Here is a 14,819-nt window from a genome sequence, read left to right as displayed (position 1 = left end):
TATGTCAGATTTCTCTATGTAATGCTCATGGACACAAGCTTTATTATAAAATAGAGCATGCTTAACGTACTTCACATGTGTACAAGGGCAACGGCAGCACGTATCACAGTCCTAAAGTGGATATAGGGGAAATGAATGCAGACAAGTGTTAAAAAGCCTGGTGAAATCCCAACTCAGTAGGTGACATTATTACTTCATAGATTGGATTATTCAGAAGAGAGCCGGCAACTCCATTCAGTGGATGTATTTGGAGTCCTTATGTGTACCAGGCTCTCTGCTAGGTGCTAAGGACACAGAAATGAATAAAACACCTTCCTTCTCTCAGAGGGCACCTATCTACTCCTCTCTTCTCTGTTCAATTATTTTGTCTCTAAGTCTTGCATAATGATGTGATCGCATTGAGATCTAGTTGAACAGTTTCATAATAACTCCCTGAAGTCCTTGGTGAAAGAGCTTTGACTTTTACTCTGAAATCCACGGAAATGTAAAGTCTACTGCTTTGTTCTCCTTGATAAAATATAGCATAATCACTAGTTGCTGGGTTACTGCATAAAACACAGGCCCCAAACTGCAGCTGGGAAGAGCAGTTAGCAATTAAGTAAAGGAAGTGACTATGACTAGTGTGGGTTTGGGTTTGAAACCCAACACAGGGCCCGTACACTTCTTAGCATTGATGTTACTTAGGCAACTTTTATCACTAAGGAAATAGTTTTGTGACTCATGCTCATCCAGAATGACTTATTTAGAGATCTGGGTATTCAGTAACCTTACCATTATGATTCTCTTTTCTTTTCTTTGGACGTAGACAGAAAAATTCCATTTGGATGGCATAGGTTTATTACTTAGTAGCATCGTATTCATTGGCTGGCCTGTATTTTAAAATTTAATGGACTCATGGTGATCAGAGTGAAAGGTCAGTATTTGCTGCAATATATTGATATGTTAAAGGTAGAACTCACAGCTTTTTTTCTAAGCAGAAATGTTATAGCCTATAATAACAATATTTCTTGTCAATTATTTTTTATTTAATGTAACAGTGCTATTTTAAAATACTAGTCACATTTTTGATAATTAAAATAGAATAATGAAGTATTTTATAGCATATCATAAAATGCCTTATCCTTTTCCCCAAAGAGATGAAAAATGGAATTAAAATCTCCCCTGAGAGTTGTCTGGAGATGATAATTACAAAAAGGAAGGAACTCCAAGGAAATTCCTTTGGCAGTTTCTCTCTTCAGATTTTCAGTCTACCTGCTTGCTGTTTCAATAGCAATTCTTTGTTGGAGACTGATATTTTTTTCTGTGTTAACAAATAGCAGAGAAGTTGTAGAAAAAGTTAGTTAATTAAAAGAGTTATAGGTTGATTATGTGTTTGGAGAGCTGTAGGGAAGAACTTACAGAAAAAGCAAGCCAGAAGATAAGAAGGTGAACTGGCTTCTGGGGTGAGTACAGGAGCACCCTGATTTGTGCTCCAGGTTTTGCTGGGAGCCTCGGAGGTGCCAGCTTCCAGTGTGGTCAGCCCAGGACTCACCTGAATCGCTAGTATATCTTTTGTCCTAAGTGCAGAAACTATGCTGTATATCTTAAAATTTAGACAGTATTACTATAGCTGTTTTCATTTTGCTTTCAATTTAGCCCTTTTCTGTTTTTAATTTTGGGGCTGGAAAAGCCTGAAAAAGGCAATGAGTCATAACAACTATTTCTTTGTTCTCCAGATAGAAGCCTTCAATGTGAGGCTAAGGCATTGTGCACCATATGTGCGATGCACGAGCCTTGGCATCTGAATGCTTTTCTGGAAGGCCCCATCAGGGGAACATGTCTGGGACATACTAGTGCAGTGATTCTCAAAGTGTGCTACCCGGACCTGCAGCGTCAGCATCACCTGGGGATGGGTTAAGAGATTCCAGCTATTCCTACACCAGACTGACTGAATCAGAAACTCTGGGGGTGGGTGGGCCCAGCAATTTGTGTTTTTACAGGATGTCCAGCTGATTCTGAGAACCACTGTGCTAGTGAATTGTTAGTGTGTGTGACCATGTAGGGGATGAAAAGTGCAAGGTGGGAAAATGGGGAAATTGATGAGTCTTTGCTTCTGAGGAAGTTAAGAATAGATAGAAAAGAATGATTTAATTTTTGGAATTCAGAACATAAAAAAAAAATTAAAAAGCCAGGAATTTAATTTGCAAGACTAATTGTTTGCATGGATCTTTGCTTTCTCAGAGTGGGGCAATCCAGATGACCAGGTTGCTGTGAAATATATTGGCATGGTTCTGAAATTCTAGGATAATCCCACTAGTGAGAAAAGGCATGCCTTTCCATATTAGGACATGAATTCAACTCAGGTTTGTGAGATCCTATGCGATTCTTGTATTCCATTGACTTGGCCAACTTGGTTGTCTCTTGAGACCTGAGTTTCTGTATCCGAAAACCACACGCATTCCTATTCGTCATGAATTATCTCATTGGATGAAGCGAGGGATTCAGTATGTGTAAGAGAATTTGCGAAGCGTTTTGATGACTGAGAAGCATGATGCATTAAAGATCAAGAATGATTACTATAAACATTGATAATAAACAGGTTTTTAGAAGTTGATACAAAAATGAGTTGATACATATGTCTTTTAGTGCTGTCAGGTACTAGCTGTTTGATTTTTAAACAAATCACAATTTTTAACAGCTTTTAATCTTAGTTTCCTCATCAAAAATATAGTATTAACAGCACTTACTCAAGCATTGCCATGAGAATAAAATTGATTCAACTGATTTAAAAAATTATGGAAATATAGTTTTTAAAAGTAAAGCCTTACCATTTTTAGATATTGTTGTGATTACTGTTTTTTTTTTAATGTCTGGGTTAAGAAAGCTTTAGGATTGTTGACATAATGACATTACCCAGGAGTCTGGAATAAATATGTACATCAGCATATTTTCTGATTACAAAAAATAGCTATGTTTACTTTTCTACTAATTCTCCTTCAGTGAACTGTTTCAATTTTCTCATGAAATGGAGAAGATCCACTTATGTTTTATTAAAGAAAGCAAGTCTGATATTTTGTATCTTTCAAACTTAGAGACTATATTTCATTCATTCTTTCAGGGGAAGATGGGGGGCACTGGGGTCAGAATACCCGGGTTAAATTCCCAGCTCCTCTGCTTACTAATGGTGTAAACTTGGGAAAGCCTCACTTTCCTTATGTGGAAAAAGGGAGTGCTAATAATGGAGAGTTGTATGAAGATGAAATGAGAAATGCATACAAAATACACAGTAGAGTGTCTTACACTCAGTAAGTGTGGGTGGTGGTGGTTGTTGATGTTGTTGTCATTAAACTATGGCATCAAACAGGTGAAAAAAAGGGCCTGTGTGCAAAAACAAAGGGCAGGAGGGAATATGAAGGCAAAGGGGCAGTTAACAAATGATCATTTTACAAATGTAAATTCACGCAGTTCCATGACTTTTTTGGTTACTCTTGCAAAAACCAAATTCTCTGATTGCTTCAAATAAGGAAAGTAATCATAGTAATTTATAATGTCCATGTCTATGTAGTATTGGGAATTTCAATTTTACTTTAAAGTTAATGTGTCTTCCCTCCCCTGGCTCGACTGTGCTGGAACCTTCGGAAAAGGTAGTCCTGGATTTCTCACTGTCACTGCTTAGGTACCTCACTTCTCCTTCCCCAACTTGCTAACTAAGGTTTCTTGCTGCTCCAGGATTAGAGCTCATAGAGTGGAAGAGGTGTCAGAGATAAGAAAGGTCTTACTTGACAAGTATGGTTTACAGATCTGGGCTGGGCATGTATTTAAAACTGGCCCTTTTTTAGTAGGTGCTTTTTGGGAGACTTCTCATCACGGGGAATCTCTCTCTATCTCAAAGCTCCCCTGACATGCAGAAGTGCACGTGCCTTCTGGCTTCTGGGTGGCGGTCTCCACAGCCCCTAGGAGTCATTCAGTCCTGCACTTCTTGCTTCTTTTGGGATGGTACCTTCTTTTCCTGCGGGTGGTCCCTTGAACAAGGTTGAAGACAGCTCTCTCTCTTGCAAAACTCAAAACTCATGGGTTACAGGGTTACAGTTTTAAATTCTCTGGATGGTTCTTTGAAGCTCCTTGCCTTAGGCTTGAGATGACGAACAGGCAGCCCCTACAGATCTTCTTAGGAGAAATATCAATCTGGAGCATGCTGTACAACGTTCTCCAGTAATCTCCCAGTCTTTTATACTTTCAACGTGGGTAAATGGCTGTAAGAGTTATGTAGCTCTTCTGGAACCCTTCCTTTGAAAATTTTGCGTTATCCTCTCGTATTTCACTGTGGACTGTGGTTTCTAGTGTTTGGGTACTTCAGCCAAAGCGTGCTTGTTAACATCACGTTAAGGGTAAAAGGAAAGAGAATCGCTTTGAGGGGGGCCTGACTTCACAGCCCATCACTAAAGGAGCTGCTGCTGCTGGGGACAAGATGGTTTATATATGCAAGGACTGTGATTGTGACTTTCATTGTGCCTGTCCCATTCACAAAGTGAAGATTTAAAGGGGAGTGAGTGAGATCTTAGAAATGTTCATGTGTAATCTTTTTCTCATGGCAGATTTTTTAGGACTGACTGATTATTTCAGGAGCTAAAAGGTGTTTAAAAAATAGTGTTGGGAGGAAGTTAGAAAACTGTTAGCTTTTCTCACTTGTAAGCTGATCCTAGATTCCCATGTATATTAAAATACACTAGTCTTAAGGCAGGCTAAACAAAATGTGTTATGTTTAAATTATTATTATGTTTTGCAGTTCAGGCATAACTATTTTTTTTATCATGAAAACTCCCACATAGACATAGGTATGCAACTCTGAGCACATACCTATGACTGCTTTTTCATAGTTTTGAAGATGATATTCAACAAACCTAAAGATATTCAACAAACCTAAAGATATTCAGCAAACCTAAAAGTGGGTGGAAGGATGGAATCATGATTTATAGAAAGATGTGTCTTTCATTTTGTATACTTTTGTAAATTATTTTACCCCTCAAAACTGGCATGTATTATTTTTAAAATTCAGGAAAAATAAAGACAACATTTAAAAAACTGTATTATCTCTTTGATATGCTTACTGAACTGATAATGGTAAGATGTTAGGTGAAAAAGATCAAGGTATAAAATATATATATATGATTCTGATTTCGGTAAAATATAACTCATGCAAAGACTATAGGAAGACACATCAAAATGTTAGCCCTGGTTATCTCTTGTAGCTTTTTAATTTTCTTTTTTATATGTTTCCTTATTTTCCAAATTATGTGTAATGGGCATAAATATCTTATTATTAGCAAAAAAGAGAAAAAATGGTCAGAAGAGAGACTCCTGCAGTTGGATTGGGCTTCCAGTACTCTGGGTTTTTCTAATGTTTGCTGATTAGGCCCCTGGAACTTTAGGTGATAATCAAACATTTGTTTTCCAGATAATAGTGTCTCATCCCTCTAGGCAACAAGCAATATGATAAAACTGCAATCGTAAGTTTTTGGATTTTAAAACTGTGAACTCTACAAAGATATAAATAATGTTCTTTGTTGCATTCTTTTTCCACCCTATTCTAGGATTTGGTCCTAAAATGAAAGGAGTAAAAAAAGATATGACATGCAGATTCCTGACATTCTTTCCTAAGCAGAATCGTGTTTAACTCCTAATGTGAAATTCTTCCGCAAAATATGTACTAACTCCCTTTCATTTGTTATTGATGCCTTCCAGACATTTTTTTTGGGGGAGGGGAACCAAACTAGTGTTACCTTCTAATTTCTCTTCTTTTAAAAATATGATCATGTGAGTTATAAATAAATCTGTTAACATGCAGAATATTTATTTATGTGGCATTGAGTGAATCACATGAAGTTTTCTACTTTTCATTCTTTGTAAAACCCTGAATATTAAAAAGAAAAGCTGATAGGTCTAAAATGGGTTAATAAGCATTTTTAACATTTATAAAGTTCTTTGAAACATATAGATCTCTATTGTCTCATTGATAATTATCTTATTAGTCAAACATACTTTTGCCATCTAGTGAAATATGGTCTATTTTAGTCACTTAGTTTTGTCTGAGTGACTAAACATAGTACAAATCCCTTTGGGGATTTATGTATTTTAACTTAATCGTAACTACCTTAGATGGAAATGAAACACCCCTAGTCTGGATGTGCAGGAATAAGTTTAACTCTCTAAAGTAAGGCTTTGATAACCTCTGGAACATTCCAAGAAAGTTTGAAGGATAAAGTGTTCTTGTGTTTTATATTATGCCCACATAACATGACTTTGAAAGCAGATAAGATAAATTTTAGCAATTTTAAATAAATACAAAGTTTTTTCTTATAGAATGAATAGGTATACTAATGGCAGTACTATGGAAGTGTTATTACACTTTAGTTATTTTTGTCACTGTTGGATCATATGAGAAGGATTCTAAGTGATACTGTTGTCTATCTAAACTACTACCTAACTAGCACGGATAAAATTAAACAACTTTGTCTATGATTTTTCTCTGGGTTTTAGTTTATTAGTTCTGGTGATGTAGCAATAAAAAAAAAAAGACTATGAATGTGTGTGTATGTGTGTGTGTGTGTGTTTTCCTGTTCCTGGTATTGCTGGGTCTTGTTTGTGTGATTTGGTTACCTGGAGCAGTTCTGAAGGCTCCCATGAATTACTAGAGAAAAGTAACAAAGTAATAACAGTGCTGGAAGGCACTAAATTCTATCTCCTGTATTCCCAACATGGGTCATGTTTTCCCACCAGAAAAGGATGAAGGCTGTAATAAAAAAAAAAAAACAATAAGGAAAAGCATCTGTTAGGTAATATGCATATTAATCTCTTGGTAATATGTTTTTTAAAAACATACTAGGAAAATAATTCTATATATTAGAAAAATGGGTTATATTTTATGTTATGTTATGACAACATTGTTCAGAAAGTAGAAGGAAACCGGTATCTATTGTTCTAGGTACATTACTGACACACATATATATCTCAATTAATAGTTGAATACAGACAACTACCTTGTCAAATATTATCCATTTCATAGGTGAAGAAAAGAGTATTAGAGGCAGGGTTCATATTAATCCATCAGTTTCTAAGGACCATATTCCTCGCACTGTATCAAGCTGTCTTGGCAGGAGGGATTGGGTGGAGAATCTATCATAAATGTTACAAATTATTCCCTGAGGTAGTTTCTTTTTTGTGCACCAACGTTGACTTTTTTTGTCTGGCCTTTGTAACACGCATTGCCACATCAGATCAAGTTTGCTCTGTAGATCTCAAAAGGCGCCCTCAGTCCTCAGATCAGCCTGTTCTCAGGAAGCTACATATTTTCGTTCCTAGGGCTGCTGTGGTTTAAAATCCCTGGCTTTGCCTCTGGGTGTAAGGACCCGGCAGGCCTGGGCAAACTGAGCTTACTACTTAGTATCTTTTGTACTAAGTTACAGTGTAGCCAGCCCTGGAATAACCTCTGGAAGAACTTGAGCTGGAATTCCCTGTTTTCCACCTAGCTGTGCGACCAGGCAAGACATACACTTTCTGGATCTCCATGTCTTCATCTCTAAAGCAAGTTGGATGAAATCAGTGGTTATAATTTGTGTCCCACAGTGTGTCTTAGAGGCAGCCATGGGTGTCTATGGGGGTCGAGGAGGTGATGTGGCATTGTCGTGGGCCTGCTAGCGACCACGCTTGAATAACAGAACAGCCCTCTGTTTGCTGTGTGCGTTTGCACTTGCTCTACTTCTCTGTCTCCCTCTGCTCCTGATTCTAGATGAGATTTTGTTTGACCAAAAGGTTCTATCTCTAAAGATACTTTGAAAAACATTGGACCAAATAGTCCTTAAGTTTCCTCCTAGTTCTAACTTTCTGTGAGTTTATGAAAGCAGTTTTAAAGAGAGAACCCTGTTATCTTTAACTAAAACATGATCTTTAAAATTTGCTGCAAAATATTTTTAAATTAGAAATTTCAGAGATAACCTCAAAGAGCAAAATCAATGTTAAAATCTGTGACTAAGTACTTGGAAATGGCAACCTCTAAGGCCAACTGCATGGTTTCCACATTTTTCAGCAGAAAATGTATAATTCAATTGACTCTTGATTCTAAGTTTTAAAAATATTTATTCTTTTTCTTCTTCAGAGGTAACTGTAAGATAACATCATTCACAGTTGGAAGTCACTAGACTATAACTTACAACAGAAAAGTCTTACTTCTTAAAGATACCACGAGGTTCATTGTCCATCTGTTCTTTTTCCCTTCAAAGTTTATCATGTCACTGATAGAACACATCTGTTGTTTCCTGTTTCTTTTCCTCTGGGACAGTCTACCAATATGGTGACTGATACTAGAGAAAGAGATGGAATGTTTCCCTGCAAGGTTTGCTTTTATTGAGTCTGTATTTTGGGGGACACTTATTTTAAATCAGTGTTCAGTCTGCAATGATTAAGCAGTTAATGCCTATTTCAACACTGTTATTTATTGATGGCCTACTCATAAAGGTTGTAGCTTCAAGAGACTGTCATTCTAGAACAGCTCTGTCCAATAGTACTTTCTATGATGGTAGAAATATTCTGTAAGTGTGCTGAGTAATGCTGAGCAATTCAAATGTGCCTAGGGGGATGAATTAAATTTTAATGTTAATTAAGTTAATTTAAACTGTCTTCAGTGCCTGGCATGTGAGAGAGTCAATAAATGACTGGATGCTCTGAATAGGTTCCCCCTCCCCTCCACCCCAGATCTCCCCAGCTCCAGGGTAAGGTCACTTACAAAGTTTCCCTGAAGAATGCCAGAGCTGTAGACGCACCCTTCACAGCTATCCTGGTCTTTCTGGGAGTTAAGAGCAAAGGGATGTCTCTCTTACTATGAGTGCTGCTGTCTGCTCTCTAACTTCCTGTGCTTCCATGCTTAGCACCTTCTCAGGTGTGTGGCTGCCAGATCTCCAGCCTTTACTCCATCCTGGTCCAGCCCAGGACTCCTGAATGCCTCTTACAAGGCCTAAGCTCCCTAGAGCTCTTGGATGTCCACAGCCATCCTGACCACTGTACAACATGCTGCTCTGACCTTGTTCGGTTGGTTTCATGCAATGTTCAGTTATGGATCCTAAAACGGGCATCACCGAACTAGGGTATGATCAACAGGAGAGGTCTGAATCATGCCATATGGCACAGTTGAAGGGACTAAAAATGCATCACTTAGCAGTGGTCCCCAACCTTTTTGGCACTAGGGATTGTTTTTGATGGAAGACAATTTTCCACAGACCCTGGAAGAGAGGGATTGTTTCAGGATGATTCAGGCGCATTACATTTATTTGTGCACTTCATTTATATTATTATTTATACATTTTAGAAGTACACGTGGGCTCAAAAGGTGAAGTGACTTTCTCCAAGTTACCTAGTTAGGAAACAGCAGATCTGTGATTCCTTGTCTACACTCTAGCTCTCAAGCTTCCATTCTTCTTTATTTTTTAAATTTTTTATTTTTTTATTTTTGTAGAGATGGGGTCTTGCTATGTTTCCCAGGCTGGTCTCGAACTCTTGACCTCAAGCAATCCTCTTACCGTGACCTCCTAAAGAGCTGTAATTACAGGTGTAAGCCACTGTGCCCGGCTTCAAGCTTGTCTTCTTAATCACAAAGCAAAGCATTATAGAAGAGGAAGAGTTTTAAAAAATCAATGCAGAGGACGAATCTAAAAGAAACTGGATTTTAGGTGACTATAAAGAAGGGTTTTCTAATAATTCAAGCTATTCACCACCAAACATTTTACTCGGTGAAGTACAGTGGGCCACTCGTTAGCTGCTTGCAAGCCTTGGCTTAGTGCTGGCAGATCAGGAACACGGTGGAAAGCATTCTTGAACAAGTGGGAGCTCACAAGTGGTAGATGGGCTCTGTGGGCCCTTCCAATTCGAATGTCTTCTGAATATAATTTCCTCTCTTTAGGACATTCATTGTCAATTTATTCCCATATGGTGCCTTTTTTATTTTCCATGCAATTGATAAAGACTATTCTTTATCTGTGTAAAACCAGGATGCACTGAAATTGCCATAAGCAGGGTGTTCTCTCCCTGTAGACAAGCCTGTATAGGAATCCAAATCATATTTCACTGAGGAATAAAGAATGGATCATGGAAACTCTAAGGTGATTGCAAAAAGTATTTTAAGCACTTGGCAAACTTTATTTAATTTTGTCAGATATTAATGATCAGTGAAATAAGAGGCAGGAGAAGAAGAAAATGTCATTAGATTCTAAGTTATGCAATGAGCCCTTCAATAACTGAGTATATGCTATTACTATTTTAATACAACCCTTAGTATTGTGATATATCCCTTAATGATTTCTGATACACTTCATGTGTGCCTTTATTTTTCAGGTATGCACTGACCTTTTGATTTTTTTACAAATGCATTTTATGTTTTAGAAGAAAATGCTCTGGGTATACTAAAGTCCCGGTTTTGATATACATTTGTATTTTCAGAAAGGGTGCTGAGTTTCTCTAATTAGAATATAAGCACTATTGGACGTATCATTGAGGAAACTACGGGACTAGAGAGCTTTTTTCTCCCTTATCCAACAGTCAGGATTTGCTTTGGGAAAAGGTATTAATAATGTATTTTCTTACTGCTTATCCCACTTTCCTGGTTAACTACTCCTTATCATGCTGTCTCCAGCCAACCCTCCCCACTCTCCCCTAAATTACATAATTTGTGCCAGTGATTGGAAGAAAGTGCATACATAATCTGAGGGGGCTTATGTACAGCTGCTTCCATGGAGGTAGTTGTAAATTATGATTATGGAGCGAGCTTTTATTCTTGAAGTGATTATCACATGTAATAAGCTTAAGAGAGGAAATAATACATAAAGATGTGGCACATACGAGATGAAACATTGGGTTCGACAGAACTTAAAGGATTTAATGACAAGCACGGGTGAGATCTGTATTTCAGAAGATGAGGGAGATTGAGGAATTGACTCAGGCTTTCTATCCTGGGAGTCTAGAAGTGAGGTTCCATATGAAGTTTAGGTTTTGAAGAAGGCCAGGACATTTCTAGGCAAGGTAAAGAACACAAGCAAAGAACATAAGCAGAGAAGTCGGTGAGGAAAGGGTATGTTTGAGGAATGCTGGGCAGTTTAGTTTACAGCAGAGCTCAAGAAGAGGAGAAACCAAAGTTAAGGAAGGAAAGTAAGCTTGGGGGCTACATTGTGAAGATCCTTAAGTATTAGTGAAAAGTTTGTCATCAGCCTGGGTAGGGATGGGGTTTTGGCCCCTTTCCTCGCAGGAAGTTGGTATTTTTCATTAACTCTGACACATGTGTATGTACTCTCTCTGTCCTATGAATAAGACCCTTCATCATATTTATTTCAATTTATAGCACTTAATGCTGAACAGATTCTAGATTTAATATGTTGGTTATTGACTATATATAAATCCCTGTGACTATATAGCCCCTTTTATATTTTATGTACTCACATTAATTTATGGTACTATTATGTAATAAATTTTAGAAAAATTTGTTTCATGCATTATGTATGTCAGTGTGTATATAGTTTCCATAAGTAGAGCTGGTTTAAGAGTACAATTGCTTAAAGCAGATAAAAAAATTGTCTTCTTTTTAGATATTTCAATTTGAACAGATAATTAACATGTGGCCAAATTAGGACTCACTTTTTCAAATTCTAATTTCAGCCATGAAATCTTGTAACTCAGCAATTATCTCCCTCTCTTCCTTCCCCTTTATTTTACAGATGATGAAAGAGGTTCGTCCCAAAGTCACACAACTAGTTAATGCCAAGGCTAAAACTCACTTCTCTGGTATCTTTCTACCATATACCCCTTCTTATCTGAAATCAGTGACTAATAAAAACCAAAGCATTTAAAGGCCAATACACATTTACAATTTAAAAAGTTAATGTCATAGACCACATCAAAATGATACAGTAGTCATACTTTAGTTAATGGCATTACATTAGCAGGCAGGCATAGTTTCTAACAAATCGGTTATTGTTATTACAAGTGATATCCCTTAATTCCTAACAAAAGTTAACCTGTGGCAGTAATGGGAACAAACAGAAGGACTCTCCTCACAATGAGAACATTTCCTCTCCTCCATATGGCTACCTTATCTTAGTTTATAATCGAGCATTTAACAATTGGTCATTGAGCCATCCTGGAGCATCAAGGTCCTAGCACTTGGAGGCCCATAAATAGCCCTGCGTGATAATCACTGCAACCATCCTCTGCATTATTAGCAGGCACTCAGGGCTCTGCTGCATGTGGACTTGTGTTTGTCCTTGTAATTCTGGGACCTGCTCTAGGGAAGAGGCTGGACTGATTTATCTCCACCACCCCACTACAGGCACAACACCAGGTATCTGCTCAAGACCAGTCGAAGTAACGTTTGAACACTTCCAAGGGGCAGAAAAGCAGCCTGCCTGAAAAATGACTTTTTCTGGATTCGAACCAGTGTTAATTCACCTGGAAGCGAGGGCAGTTTTCACCCTTCCACCGAGTTCGTTTTCTCTTCCACGCAAAGCCCGGGAAAACACCAAATAAGGAAAATGGGGCGTAAATTAGGCTTGAGTGGCTGCTATTCACTTGAGAGGCCTTATTGTTTTATGTCCTTTGTCCTCGTTCCGACCCCTGCCAGCCTCCAGGCCCCGCGCTGCCCTGGGAAAACTGAACCCAGGACGGCAGGAGAGGGGGGAACTGAAAAGCCGCGGAACCAGAGGCGGAGGGATGGCGCGGACGCCGGGGGAGTAGGAGCGGTGGGACCGGCAGGCCTAGCTCTGAGAAGGCAGCGGCGGCGGCGCGGGGATGGAGCCCCTGCGGGTCCTGGAGCTGTACAGCGGCGTGGGCGGCATGCACCACGCGCTGAGAGGTGAGAGCCGACCGCGCGGCCCTCTCCGTATTCGCTCGGGGCCCCTTGTCCAAGCACCGGCGCCAGGGAGGGGCGGAGCGGCGAGACGCCGGGGGCGGAGACGGGGAGCGGGGCGGGAGGAGGAAGCCCGTGGTTGTCCTGGAAACCGCCCCAGGGCACCGCCCCGTCGGCCCCTCCAGGCGGGGACTGCCGTCACCCGGCGCCGAGCCGCCTGCTAGGGCCCAGTTTCTGAGCTGGGAGTCTCAGGGCTGTAAATCAAGCTCAAAAGATACAGACAAAGTTAGCGAGAGGGGCGAGCTTCCGGCCTCGTGCCAAGCCCCAGTGCTAAGTGTGCAGTCGCCTAGAGGCCTGGACTCGGTCCTTTACCCTGGAGGATGTCACAGCGGGGCAGGGGAGGGACCCGAGCAGGGATGGCTGGTGAGAGATGGGTCTTGAAAGGTTAACTCCAGTTCAAGGTAGAAGTTAGTGAATAGGACTGTAGGGGAAGCACAGAGGAAAAACTTGGAAGTCTGATCTTTGGAAAGAAACATGTGTGGTTTCTGTAGTTCTGCGTTTAGATGCCAGAGAACTGAGTTCAAACTTGAGTTCAAGCTTTGTTGCAGTGTGACCTGTAGCCAGTTCCTTAACATTTTTAAACCTGTTTCCTGGTTTTAAAGTATGAAACGTAGTACTTTCAGAGGAGGATTATTATGATGATTAAAGATGAGGCCTGTAAAGTGCTTATTAGTGCCTGATACATTGTAGCCACTCCAAATATTATAAATTATTATCACTGTTACTTTTATGTACCTCTTTAATTTTGAGGTTTTAAATTTCTTTGGTGCTAAGTTGGAACTGAAAGATTTGGTTTTGCTGATACTCACTCAAAAATATCTGAGTTCCTACTCTGTGCCACGCACGTAATGTGCTAGGCACTTGAGATACGGAGTTATGAATTGGCTTTGAACTTGCCCAATGTTTATTCTTAAATTACTAAGACAACCACCAAACTGAAACTTCCCTGCTTCCTTATTTATTACCAAGGGTAACACAAAACTAACGTTGTAAGATACAGATAGTATTTAATGGATTGAGCATGTAAGTTTTTTGAGCAGATGTGTTCAGTTTTGATTCTAGACTAGGTTAGTGAATATTAAATATTTACTACTTAATTGCTGACTTTCTAGCTTGATTTCTCATATTAAAACTTATCAGCATGAAAACAAAACAAAAACTCTAATACTATTTGTTCTTTGTTAATTTTGTAAGGTTATATAATGTCAGCATTTTCCAATATCTTGAAACCGTGAACATGATTTTAAAAGTTGCTTAGTGCTTTATCATAAACTGTAATTCAGCCACTCCTTAAATGTTGAATATGTAGATTGTTCCTCATTTTTTAGCAAGTAAAATGTGCTATAGTTACATCCTTGAGCATAAATCCTGATTTTCTCTTTAAAATTTTCTAAATGTTGAATTAATTCATTCAGTGATAAGATTTACTATGTGCTAGTTACTGAGTGAAAAACTAAGTTTTTTTTAAGGCTTTTCATAAGATAGCAAATTGCTTTTCAGAGGTTTATGAATGCCTTGCTCAGCTACGTATTCATCAGGATTACACATTATCCATTTTCAACTTTTGCTAATTTAATAGGGGAAATTGTATAATTTTAACTAAGTTTTTTTGAGTCAGTGAAACAGTTAAATATTTTCTATCCTGTTAGCCAATGCAACTTGAATTTCTACAATATTTCTATTGCCACTGCTACTATACTGAATCTAAGATACTATCATCTCTAATTTAAATTATTAAAATAGCTTCCCAGCTGTTCTTCCTTCCACTCTGCCTTCCTATTCCATCCATTGTCCACGTTGCAAGCAGAATGATCTTTCCCACAGTAAACCAGATCACGTCACTTCTCTGCTTAAATGGCTTCTCTTTGAGGTTAGAATCACAGTCTCATATTCCTACTAG

At 38.8% G+C, this 14,819-nt stretch overlaps 1 protein-coding gene across 7 annotated transcripts in view; it reads left to right on the top strand.

The window, feature by feature from the left end:
• Positions 1 to 822: 822 nt before the first annotated feature.
• TRDMT1 (tRNA aspartic acid methyltransferase 1) overlaps positions 823 to 14,819 on the top strand; it is a 58,315-nt gene continuing 44,318 nt past the window's right edge. For 3 of the 7 annotated variants that reach the window (XM_045534163.1, XM_045534157.1, XM_045534140.1), the window contains exon 1: positions 12,600 to 12,865. In XM_045534163.1, coding sequence (XP_045390119.1) covers positions 12,802 to 12,865 — 64 coding nt within the window. In that variant the 5' untranslated portion in view covers positions 12,600 to 12,801. Of the gene's footprint in view, positions 914 to 12,578; positions 12,866 to 14,819 lie in introns of those variants that run through there. The other 4 variants (XM_045534148.1, XM_045534135.1, XM_045534179.1 and 1 more) reach the window with 4 other exon arrangements.

This window comes from Lemur catta, chromosome 1, assembly GCF_020740605.2.
Source record: "Lemur catta isolate mLemCat1 chromosome 1, mLemCat1.pri, whole genome shotgun sequence".
Taxonomy (NCBI): domain Eukaryota; kingdom Metazoa; phylum Chordata; class Mammalia; order Primates; family Lemuridae; genus Lemur; species Lemur catta.
This window is presented reverse-complemented; position numbering and strand designations above follow the sequence as displayed.